At 34.6% G+C, this 12,787-nt stretch overlaps 1 protein-coding gene across 1 annotated transcript in view; it reads left to right on the top strand.

Moving 5' to 3' along the window:
* The window catches only part of LOC136032703 (uncharacterized), a 69,717-nt gene that overhangs the window by 37,706 nt on the left and 19,224 nt on the right, over positions 1-12,787 (top strand). The window contains exon 6 of the mRNA XM_065713007.1: positions 3,546-3,752. Within this exon, the coding sequence (XP_065569079.1) occupies positions 3,546-3,752 (207 nt within the window). The remainder of the gene's footprint in view (positions 1-3,545; positions 3,753-12,787) is intronic.

The following is a 12,787-nucleotide window of genomic DNA, read 5'->3' as shown; positions in this document are numbered from 1 at the left end:
GAAGCTCCTAAAAGAGGAATTTTGACATCAATAGATATATCAATGGAATCAGCATATTATGATGATTCCAAATATTTACAATTCATTAAGCCTAGTGTTACCCATTAAAGGTTACGAGCCTGTGAAAATTTGCCTGATTTTCAAAAAAGGGGAAAAAACCCCTAGATGTCAAATAATTTTCATGAGAATCACACCATCAGATTCAACGTATTAGAAAACCCTTTTGAATAGGTTTCAAGCTTGTATCTGCAAAAATGGGGAACTTTATATTTTTGCCAGAAGAAAGATGTGTTTTTTTGTTTTTTTCTCAGAGATGCGTTTTTCTTTTTTTTTCTTTTTTTTTTAAGGGTCATTGTATCCAGCCAATAATTCTAGAATACCGGAAGAGAGCGTATTTTAACGGAAATTAGAAATTCTACTGCCCTTTCTAGTGACCATAAAGATTAGCGGGTGCCTAGCCCCACTCCCACTTCCCTTTTTTCCCAAACTTTTGGGAAATTTTGAGAGAGCCATTTTGTTCAGAATAGTTGGAAGGACCTAAAACTATGCCTTTGGTAATAAAATGACCCCTTTCAGCCCCTCGGGATAGTTCTTTAAGTTATAAAATTTACTTATTGCAATTGTGTATAGTATTTGTTACTGGGAAGTCTACAGAAATTTTTCGGGTGGGGGGATTTTGTGCTCGGGACGGGTCTCATGGAGATAATTTTCTATGGGGAGTAAAGTTTCCAAAGATGAACTTTCCAGGGGAAGTCTTACACTGGGGGAATTAGACAGAATTCCTGTATGAAATTCTTTTTATTTGTCTTACTTTCTCTTTGCCTCCGCAATTTTACATGTGGAGATGTTGCGGAGAAAATTTTCGGCGTGTTTTGATTTCTGGGGAAAAATTCCATGGAAGGGGCGATTTCTGGAGTGATCAAAAAAAGTTTAGAGCTTAAAGTATTTTTTTTTCAAGTGAAATTATGCTAAGGATAATTTTTCGGCCGAACCGTCTGCAAGAAATTTTACGGGGGAGGGGGTTTCAGCGAGGATGGAAGTTATGGAAGGAATTCTAACGGGGGTTTGTTTTTTTGGGAGGAACTTTCCACGGGGGAGTTTCCCGTGAGGGGAGGGAATTTTCCAAAGAGGGTGAACCAGATTTACCGGCATCATTTGAACAACGATCAGAAATTAAATAAGAGAAACAAGTTTTTTGAGCTGAAATTAAGGAGCAACATTAAAACTCAAAACGAGCAGAAATTATTCTGTATATGAAGGGGCTACCCTCCTCAAAACTTGTTTTATTATTTAATTATTAGTAACGACGGTGATTGCTGTGTACACGTTAAAAGTAGAATAGCCAAGACGCAGGATTTTTTTTTCTTAGCCGTAAAAGATTTGGAAGAATAGGGAGATAAGTCTGCGAACCAAGCCTAGAAATTTGGAAGCTACGTTTATTTAATTACGAAGTATAAGACAGGCGAGAGCGTAGATTATGCTTGGAAAGGTGTTGTCAAGCTTCTATTTCTACTCAGTTCCTAATTATAAAGCTTAGAAAGTTGCATACAAGATCTTTCTTAACCTTGAAATTTTTTGTATTATTTCCGGGTTGAGTCTGCTTTTCTATAATTCTAGGTTTTGGAAACGCTGTTCTAGTGATTAGAGTGGTAAACCATATTAGGTCTTTTGTTCAAATTAAAGAAAAATTCGTTTGTTTAAGATAAGATTTAGTCATCATGATATAAACGTGCAATATTACACTTTACTATTCCGCCAAAGGCTTTTTGTCATATTAGGAAGGGGGAAGACAAACCGCCTTCGAGCTGATTCAGGCAACTTATTTCTTGCAATATGGCTCGCCATTAAAGAGTCAAAATCTGACCTTACACAAGGAGTAAAAGGAATTTGAATATGATTTTTATATTGCGAAGATGGTAATTATTTTGGTCATAGGTAAAAGATGGCGAAACCTTAGAGGTTGGGGGAGGGCACCATGAATCTGAGAAAAATTAAAGCATGCACGAATATACAGTGATTCAAGATCGAGTTAAATGATAACTCCTGAAGAATTAGTTTCCGAAATGAGCTTTCTAGCTGTATTGTAAACCTTAGAAAGTGGTGTAAAAGAGAAAGAAAAGTTGACATCCAAGCTATTGAACCGTAAGAAACATAATGTTTCGACCAAGTAGTGAAAAAAGGATCTATTTTTCTTCTTTTCTATTTTGTGCTTTTCTTTTCTATTCTTCGTTTGAGTCTATTTTTCTTCGACTTTGGGTTCGGAAAACGTAATTGTAATGATTTTAATAAGATTCAAAGCCATATTAGGATTCCTTTCTCAACATTTTTGTTTCAATTCTTTATAACCTAATATGAGTAGGTTAGGATTTAGCAAAGTCTGATACACGGGGGGGTACCACAAATCTTCAAGATTGAATAGAATAAATGAAAATTCTGTCAGTAATTTACAATTTCGCTTTGGTATGAATATTTATGAAACCAATGAAACCATCCTCAGGAAAGCCGAAAGATGCAAAATGCTTGTATTTAGTATATACTAAGTATATCAAAAAGTATCAGTAACTTTTAGCGAGATAAGAGCGAGAACTGGCGCTAGTGTGAACAAAAAACTATCAACGCCATCTAGAATTTGGTGACACTTGGATTTTTTTTTCGGTGTAATAATAAGAATAATTAAGACAATTAATGTCAGCAGTAAACTTAGCGTAGCAATAAGTGTCTGATCTCAGTTTCTGGTAGAAAAAGGATTGCAAAGCTAAAAAAAATGCGAAGTGTCGCAAAATGCTAGATGGTGTTGATAATTTTTTTCATCAACGTTAGTGCTAGTTCCCACTCTTATATGTTACCATACTCTTTGGAGTGTATACTTAACGTGTATATTGCAAAGCCTCTACTGAATGTATTGAAGTCGTTGCAGCGTCAAGTTTTACTTCGTTAGCTCCTTTTCAATTTTTGCTGGTTTCATTGTCTTTTCAGTTCTAACTTTTCTTTAAATTCCCTCTTTGTGAAATGATCCGAAGGACCCTGTCCCTAGAAAAAAAGTAAAAAATATTTGGCTTCATGAAAAACATGCTCAATTTTAAAGTTATTGGTTACCGAATTTTGATGTGATGTCGCGAGAAAACTGGAGTTTGTGAGATTCCTTAAAATTCAAACCACCTATCTGTTAATTAGGAGCTTCATTTTATCTTTGTGTCTTGTATTTTATAACACTGTTTGATGTTGTTTTATACTGTTTCCAATTTGATTCTAATAATCACATATATTATTGTTGTAATCATTCATTATTTTCATGTATTGTAATTCTAGAATCGTATTTTTTAGTATATAAAGAAGTATTATTCTTAGGTCATTTGAGTAATATAGAATTATATTATTGTCCAGCCAGCCTATAAAAGACAATTTTATGATTGTGTATATGGTATATACAGTCATTATTTTGTTGTTTTCTGTTTTCTCTTCATCCTATTATAATTTGTACTCCACATTGTCATTTTTGATTTTTGTGGGTAAAAAACAAACTACTATTAATACTATAATTTCAGGAAAACAATTCCAGAGAAAGTGTACACCCTTCAATCAGGGAATATATTAGAAAGTTAGCCTGTCATATGGGAAGATTTACAAATGAATTTTGTGCTGACGTCCATCATTTTGTTAAAAATAATTTCCCAGAAGCGATGTTGGAAGAGAACTTGACGAGACGAAAATATTGGCCTTCGTATAGAACTATACAAACAATCGTCTACATGGTAAGGTGTCTGTGTTCTTCTTTTCTGTCTTCTTCTTCTTCTTTTATTTTTCCTTTTCTTCTTTTTGTCTTCTTTTCTTCCTCTTCTTTTCTTTGTTTTTCTTCTTCTTTTCTTCTTCTTGTCTTTTTTTCTTATAGTCATTCAAAGCACGTAAATAATAAACACTATTTAGTAGCAATGACCTAATATTCAATTAAAGATTATTCATTCTGCGTTGTGATTTGTGAATGTATTCCTTACGCTATGTTGTATGATATTTTCTTTTAAATTCTTGTATGTTTTTGATTTTAAATTATCTTTGTATTCTTTTTAATTTATTGGTTTTGTCTGTTTTGTTGCTTTTTTATTTTGTTTTGTTTTTGTGATTGACGATTTTTGAAAACGTATATCTTATAATTATTACCAATATATTGGTCTTCAAGTAAAATTACATAATAAAAAATGGTTGCAGCTATAGATGCAACCTATTAAATAACGAACCATGACCCATAGTAACAAAAATTTAAAAAACACGTTTAAAAAAAATAACTAGCGAGAAAAAATTACCAATTGTTGCTGATTTGAAAGTAAAGAACGGTATTAAAACCCAAAAAGAAAAGTGATGGGGCCACCGCCCACTCTTTACGCTAAGTTTAACTGGTAATTAGCTGAAAGCCTTTTAAAGTGCACGGATGTTTGCAATTTTATCGAATCTTATCAGTTAGTAACCAATTGCAAGTGTTTTATTTACCGAATTTATTTATCAAATATTTAAACACTTGAGCTAAAAATTGTTATTATTTAAAAGCAATCGTGTATAAATAAAGCTAACCATACTCAAAACAATGTTAAAAAATAAATAATTTTTCTTTAACGTTGCTTTTCTATTAAGGCTTTGTGAAGCTTTGGTGAAGAAAACTCAAGCTTTAATATAAAGAGTGGGGGAGTGTTAGGGGGGGGAGTCACCTTTGTGAATACAGTCTCGGTTCTTGATGGTAGCCGTAACAACCTCTGGCTTAAGATCCAATAGAGAGTTTCAAAATTAATTTTGGCAAGAATAAATGGTCACTCCATGAAAGGAAATTATCAAATTCTCAAAAAATTCAAAGAAAAGTAAAGAGCCATGTTAAAACTGAAGACGAGCAGAAATGAAGTCCTCCAATAGAGAACTTCACGTTTTCGTATTGCATTCTTGCATATTTTTCTTAGAAAGATGTATAATTTCATTTTGGAGGAAGTGTGAATGTGTGAGGTATAATTTTGGGAGAAAGTGTGAGTTACAAGTCCCTGTTTCCATGGTTATGTACCAGTGTCATATAAAGATAATTTGATGTTTAGAACTATTTTTCTATGAGAAGGGTTGCCATAGAAATATTCAGTTTTCCATTTAGAAGAATATTTTTCGTTTTAAGCCTATATTTATAATAATTAAAATTAAACCCTCTGTACTACAAGAATGATATAGTGGTATTTATACCGTTATATGATATATCGCTATCTCATAAAGACTTAGTAAATCTTAATTGAAAATTGGAGAACCCTGATTCCCAATTGAAATTTAATGAAAACTATTTTTTATATAATTTTATTTAGATTATAATTGTAATATTATAATAATTACATTTAATTATAATATATTATCATTATATATATATATATATATATATATATATATATATATATATATATATATATATATATATATATATATATATATATATATAGATATATTATGGTAATGTACGTATGGTATGTAATGGTAACGTACCTATAGATGTATGGTAATGTATCAAACAGTTCGTGGTAACGAACTGTAGTAAGGAGCGACCCGGCTCAATAGTAAACGAAACTCTAAAAAACGGACAAATCACGGGTGTGTGTTTTTTTTTTTTTTTTTCTCCAGGGGTCATCGTATCGATCAAGTGGTCCTAGAATGTCGCAAGAGGGCTCATTCTAACGGAAATGAAAAGTTCTAGTGCCCTTTTTAAGTGACCAAAAAAATTGGAGGGCACCTACGCCCCCTCCCACGCTCATTTTTCTCCAAAGTCAACAGATCAAAATTTTGAAATAGCCATTTTGTTCTGCATAGTCAAAAACCATAAGAACTATGTCTTTGGGAATGACTTACTCCCCCACAGTCCCTGGGGGAGGGGTGAAGTTACAAACTTCGACCAGTGTTTACATATAATAATGGTTATTGGCAAGTGTACAGTCATTTTCAGGGGATTTTTTTTTTGTTTTGGGGGTTGGGTTGAGGGGAGGGGGCTATGTGGGAGGATCTTTCCTTGGAGAAATATGTCATTAGGGAACAGAAATTCAATGAAAAGGGCGCAGAATTTTCTAAAATTACTATAAAAAAAAACAATGAAAAAATAAACATGGAAAAGTTTTTTCAATTGAAAGTAAAGAGTAGCATTGAAACTTAAAACGAACAGAGATTATTACGCATATGAGGGTTCTAAAAATATTTTAGCATAAAGAGTGAGGTATTTAGGAGGAGATAAATACCTCGCTCTTTATGCTATAGTATTTTTAGTAATTTCAACTATTTATTCTACGGCCTTTCTGATTCAGGGGTCATTCTTAAAGAATTGGGACAAAACTTACGATTTAGTGTAAAGAACGAGGTATTAACGAGGGTACAAACCCCCTCATATACATAATAAAAATTAAAGAATATAAAAGTTTGTTACGTAAGTTAATTCTTAAGTTACGTATATTTTTTACTAATAAAAAAATTCGTTAAAAATTAAAATTTATAGTTGCCTTTATGTAACCGAAGAAAATTGCATGGCAACTAGGCCTCCTTCCCCATCCCTTATTTCTCAAAATCGTCTGATCAAAGCTAAGAGAAAGCCATTTAGCCAAAAAAGGAATTAATATGCAAATTTCATTTTAATAATTTATGTGTTGAGAGCCAAAATCAAACATGCATTAATTCAAAAAAACATAAAATATAATTCATAAATTACATAAAAAAAAACTAGTTTTTTTTACTGAAAGTAAGGAGGACATTAAAACTTAAAACGAACAGAAATTACTCTGTATATGAAATGGGTTGTCCCCTCCGTAATCCCTCGCTCTTTACGCTAAAGTTTGACTCTTTGCCACAATTCTGCTTTTTAAAACAATTAAAAGCTTTAGCGTAAAGAGCGAGAGATTGCGGAGGGGACAACCCATTTCATATACGGAGTAATTTCTGTTCGTTTTAAGTTTTAATGTCGCTCCTCACTTTCAGTTAAAAAAACTAGTTTTTTTATGTAATTAGGTAATGTACGCTCAATACACATATGATATGTATAATATATGATATTATATAATAATTATATTATAATTACAATATTATAGTCAATTATAAGTTATTTTATTATAATAAAAAAATTCCTGAAAGTATTTTCACTTTATTTTCGAGAATGCCCAGATTAGATGGCCTATTTTTTGGTCTTAGCATCTTATGACACTGCGCATTGTGATGTAATGCATAGAGGTCGTTTTTTGGAATTCAGAGACGGCATGAGGATCAGGCACGTACTTTGAAATTTTCCTAGAGGACCCCAATAACAAAAAAAGCAAATATCATTGAATAACTTGAATTAGAATTTCGAGAATTGTTGGGAGATCCAGGATTTACCGAAAGGGCCTCCTTTGTGCGTCCCTAAATTTCCTCCTTTGTACGTTCTTCCTCCTTGTGTTTATGTTGTTAAAACTTCAAAACTAGCCTGTGTATAGGCTAGAGTATCTAGCCTAGTAAAATAGAGTATCTAGAGTAAACTAGCCTGTGTGTAGGCTAGAGTATCTAGCCTAGTAAAATAGAGTATCTAGAGTAAACTAGCCTGTGTATCTGTCCCAGAACATGGATTATTCAAACTAGTGAGAATACTAGCTCCTTGAATTTTCTTGTGAGAAAGAAAACCTTCACAGTGGTGAAGGAGGGGGAATTTAGGTTGGAGTTTTTACCATCTTAGATTTTTCCTAAGGAATAGCTTGTCCTTGGACAGATTTATGGCCGAAAATGTTATTTTTATTTTGACTTTTAATGAATTGTGACAATATGATAAACGCCTTTTGGTCTAATGCCGAGCTGTTGGCGCACTAGACTTTAATGCCTTTGTCCGTAAGGACAGAGGTTCGAGTCCTAGTGTCGCTGGTTATTTACTTTCGAATGGGGATAAGCGGCGCGCCTCTTTAAGCTCAGCCAGACTCGACCTAGCTCTAAATAGGTATTTGGAGGAATCTGGAGAATGTAAACAGGAAGGGTGTGTCAAAGTAGAGGATGGCTGGCTGAAGGGTTCTGAAACGTAAATCAGCACCGCCGGTGTGGACTGTAAAGTCTAATGCCGTATTCTTTACCTTTTTTATGATTTGGTCTATGATAATATCTTTGCCATCTTCTTTATTATTGTAAAAAACTGATGACCTAATAACTCCTCAACGTCATGGCAATGGCTCCTTATTTACTAGAACGTTGACCGATAGTCACATGTCGCTGCTGCACATAAAAGTCGTATCAGAAATTTTCGTACTCCTGAAATAAATGCCAAAAAACCGCTGGCTAAGCTACATTTATAGGGAGAATCAACAGGGTAATGTACGCTCAATTATAATTCGACTCTTCTGATTTGTATTATCCTGTTGACCCATCCAAATGGTTTTTGGCAACTGCCTCAGACTCGTCAAAATGTCGGCTGTTAAATATAACAGCGTGAATATACGTTAAAACCTTGAAGGTGTTATACCACGTTTTGATTTTGACCGCCCGATATGTCGTAACTTACAACTGGTTCTACTTAATTTCTGTATATTAGAGGTAATTCCTTAATATGCATCGTATTCCTTAATAGGCCATTAATTACTATGAGGGAGAATTTTACTGGTGCGGTACAACCGTGCTTGACTCGTGAGATGACCTTGAAGTATCGTAATGCACCTTTGGATGTATGGGTAGAAGTGTCAATGTTCAGACATATAACTAGACATGTAAACTAGACTTATGCCTAATATGTCAAGTGTCAGCAGCTCTCTAGGATTGTGTACATCATCTTCATGTTCCTAGACATGCCAGGTGTCGGTAGCTCTCTAGGATTGTGTACATCATCTTCATGTTACTAGACATGCCAGGTGTCAGCAGCTCTCTAGGATTGTGTACATCATCTTCATGTTACTAGACATGTCAGGTGTCAGCAGCTCTCTAGGATTGTGTACATGATCTTCATGTTACTAGACATGCCAGGTGTCAGCTGCTCTCTAGGATTGTGTACATCATCTTCATGTTACTAGACATGTCAGGTGTCAGCAGCTCTCTAGGATTGTGTACATCATCTTCATGTTCCTAGACATGCCAGGTGTCAGCAGCTCTCTAGGATTGTGTACATCATCTTCATGTTACTAGACATGCCAGGTGTCAGCAGCTCTCTAGGATTGTGTACATCATCTTCATGTTACTAGACATGTCAGGTGTCAGCAGCTCTCTAGGATTGTGTACATCATCTTCATGTTACTATACATGCCAGGTATCAGCAGCTCTCTAGGATTGTGTACATCATCTTCATGTTACTAGACATGTCAGGTGTCAGCAGCTCTCTAGGATTGTGTACATCATCTTCATGTTACTAGACATGCCAGGTGTCAGCAGCTCTCTAGGATTGTGTACATCATCTTCATGTTACTAGACATGTCAGGTGTCATCAGCTCTCTAAGATTATGTACATCATCTTCATGTTACTAGACATGTCAGGTGTCAGCAGCTCTCTAGGAATGTGTACATCATCTTCATGTTACTAGACATGTCAGGTGTCAGCAGCTCTCTAGGATGTGTACATCATCTTCATGTTACTAGACATGTCAGGTGTCAGCAGCTCTCTAGGATTATGTACATCATCTTCATGTTACTAGACATGCCAGGTGTCAGCAGCTCTCCAGGACTATGTACATCATCTTCATGTTACTAGACATGTCAGGTGTCAGCAGCTCTCTAGGATTGTGTACATCATCTTCATGTTACTAGACATGTCAGGTGTCAGCAGCTCTCCAGGATTATGTACATCATCTTCATGTTACTAGATATGTCAGGTGTCAGCAGCTCTCTAGGATTATGTACATCATCTTCATGTTACTAGACATGTCAGGTGTCAGCAGCTCTCTAGGATTTGTACATCATCTTCATGTTACTAGACATGCCAGGTGTCAGCAGCTCTCTAGGATTGTGTACATCTTCTTCATGTTACTAGACATGTCAGGTGTCAGCAGCTCTCTAGGATTATGTACATCATCTTCATGTTACTAGACATGTCAGGTGTCAGCAGCTCTCTAGGAATGTGTACATCATCTTCATGTTACTAGACATGTCAGGTGTCAGCAGCTCTCTAGGATTGTGTACATCATCTTCATGTTACTAGATATGTCAGGTGTCAGCAGCTCTCTAGGATTATGTACATCATCTTCATGTTACTAGACATGTCAGGTGTCAGCAGCTCTCTAGGAATGTGTACATCATCTTCATGTTACTAGACATGTCAGGTGTCAGCAGCTCTCCAGGATTATGTATATCATCTTCATGTTACTAGACATGTCAGGTGTCAGCAGCTCTCTAGGATTGTGTACATCATCTTCATGTTACTAGACAACAGAGTTTCACTAGAAAAAATAAAACTTTTTAGTGGGTTTTTAAGGTTGTTTCTTTACACTAAGATTTTTTTTATAACTTATTACTATTCGTGAATACTAGATTTTATTTGCTTCTTCTCATGGAGTACGAAGTCCATAAACACAAAATTTATGGGTTATCCTCCTAAAGGCCAACCTACTAACGCACAACACTCGAGCGAGAAACTCTCACTGATAAATACAGAACGGTAGACGAATCATAGTTCAAATAAAGAAATAATCAAAATAATAAACTATTACATTACAAAAATAAAATAATAAATTGTTAAAGGATAATCAAAGTAAAAGGAAAATCAAAGTCTTTAAATTATTAAAAGAAATAAAGAAGTCTTTACTAAGTAAACTAGTTCAGTTGACTATTAACACAAGTTATGATAGAGTTGCCGAATGTTAGCCCAAAGCTAGATATTTTTATTACCCCTTTCCGAAAAAACGCATATTAACTATATTTACTATCTTTTTTTTTTCACTCCGCAAGAGCCTAAAAACCAAAAGAGTATTACCAAAAGCATGCATTTGTCAACCGCGAGCTTAAAATATTTCTTATTCCATTACGATGGTCTACGCAAAATCACTGAAATAATATAAATATTTTGTACTATTTTCACTGCTGAATTTGCAGAGAATTAAATTAACTTTATATATTTCTGTTAAACCATTTTTTACCGTAATTGAAATTCTTTTTTCTATGATTTGTTCTGTAAGCTATAGGTACATTTACCCGCGCATGTTCCAATCTTAGTACGAAATATACAGTTGGAAGTATAATACTAGTTGGGCAAAAAACAACAACAGCAACAAAAAAAGGAGTGAAACATACTACTTTACTGGCTTTACTAGTTATTCGCTTTACTAGTTCTTTTTCTGTCAGCTTTCCATCCTGAAATAAATACAAAAACATTAAAATCCAGCGATGCTCCAATGTATGGCGAAAATCTAGTATGAACTGCCTTCATATTCACGACGCGTATATATTTTTAATTTGGACATTCTACGTTTGTCCAACCCTTAAAAGTAAATCACACAGTTAATACACGTATATGTTTTTGGCTAAACTCCGAACTAGACTGCAAAACGCAACTTCAAAGGTCCTTACTTTGAGAATAGCTTCCAAATGGTTTTGACATTGCCTAATTCTCGTCAAAATGTCAGATACTGCCTTTAAGTATAACAGTGTGAATACACCTTAAAACCTTGAAGGCGTTCATGCCGTGTTTTGATTGTGACCGGCCGATATATCATAATTTACAACTGATTCTACTCAATATCTGTATATCAGAGATATTTTGCAATAATTCAAGAAATGGTATTGATTTAACCATATATAGTTCGTAAATTTGGATTTCTTTCGTTTTGAATAAGTGGTTACTATGTGATTACAAAAGTGCCTGGAGTAAACACGTTGCTCAAACCTTTTTGTTGTTTTTATAGGAATTTAAATTCTCTTCTGATTCATACCATGTTCTGTTATCAGTTTGACAAGATCATTGTGGGATAAATAGACGTGATTATGTATAAGCTATCTAAAACATATTATAAAGATATAAGAAAAATAACAGGTTAGAAGCAGGGCGTTAAAGTATGGGCTAATCATTGTAAATCAAGGTTTTTGAGTCAGGGTTGGGAGTAAACCTTGACTCCAACTTATAGACGCTGTGACTGATGAAATGCGACTTTGGAACATTGCGACATTGGACATCAACCAATATTAAAAACTAGAGTTTAGCGCATAAAATAAGGAGTTTGAGTCGGTTTTATATTTTGAAAAATGTAAAGATGAGTGAATTGGTTTTCCAAAGAATCCAAAAGCAAGAGTTGGATCTATAAATCTGAAGAGTCAAAGTTTCCAAATCTTGGAGTCAGACAATCTTCAAATCTTGGTTAAAATCTAAGATTTGACCCAAAGCGTTCGTTTTAACTTACTGCAAGTGAAGAGTAACCCTTGTCAACAATAACTGAAATTCTTAAAAGCAGGGAATTCTGAGAGGGGTGTGGGCGAATGTAGTTCACTAGGTCCACAACGCGCCTCGCCGTTGTGTTTCCTTTGTCGAGGGTTGATTGTTATAAATCCTCTAACTCTCATAACCATGACTCTTTAACCCTATTAATCTCTCTCTCTCTCTCTCTCTCTCTCTCTCTCTCTCTCTCTCTCTCTCTCTCTCTCTCTCTCTCTCTCTCTCTCTCTCTCTCTCTCTCTCTCTCTCTCTCTCTCTCTCTCTCTCTATCTCTTTCTCTCTCTCTCTGTGTCTCTCTGTCCCTCTCTCTCTCGAGAAAACACACGGAAAACACTGGTTTTTTCATGCTATATTATGATATAGTATCATCTTGACATTATGATATCGTGGCTGAAGTTACATTTACTAACCTGAAATGTATATGAAATAGATTTTTGG

Source organism: Artemia franciscana, chromosome 11, assembly GCF_032884065.1.
Source record: "Artemia franciscana chromosome 11, ASM3288406v1, whole genome shotgun sequence".
NCBI lineage: Eukaryota > Metazoa > Arthropoda > Branchiopoda > Anostraca > Artemiidae > Artemia > Artemia franciscana.
The sequence above is the reverse complement of the archived record's forward strand: the minus strand, read 5'-3'. Positions and strand labels throughout refer to the sequence as shown.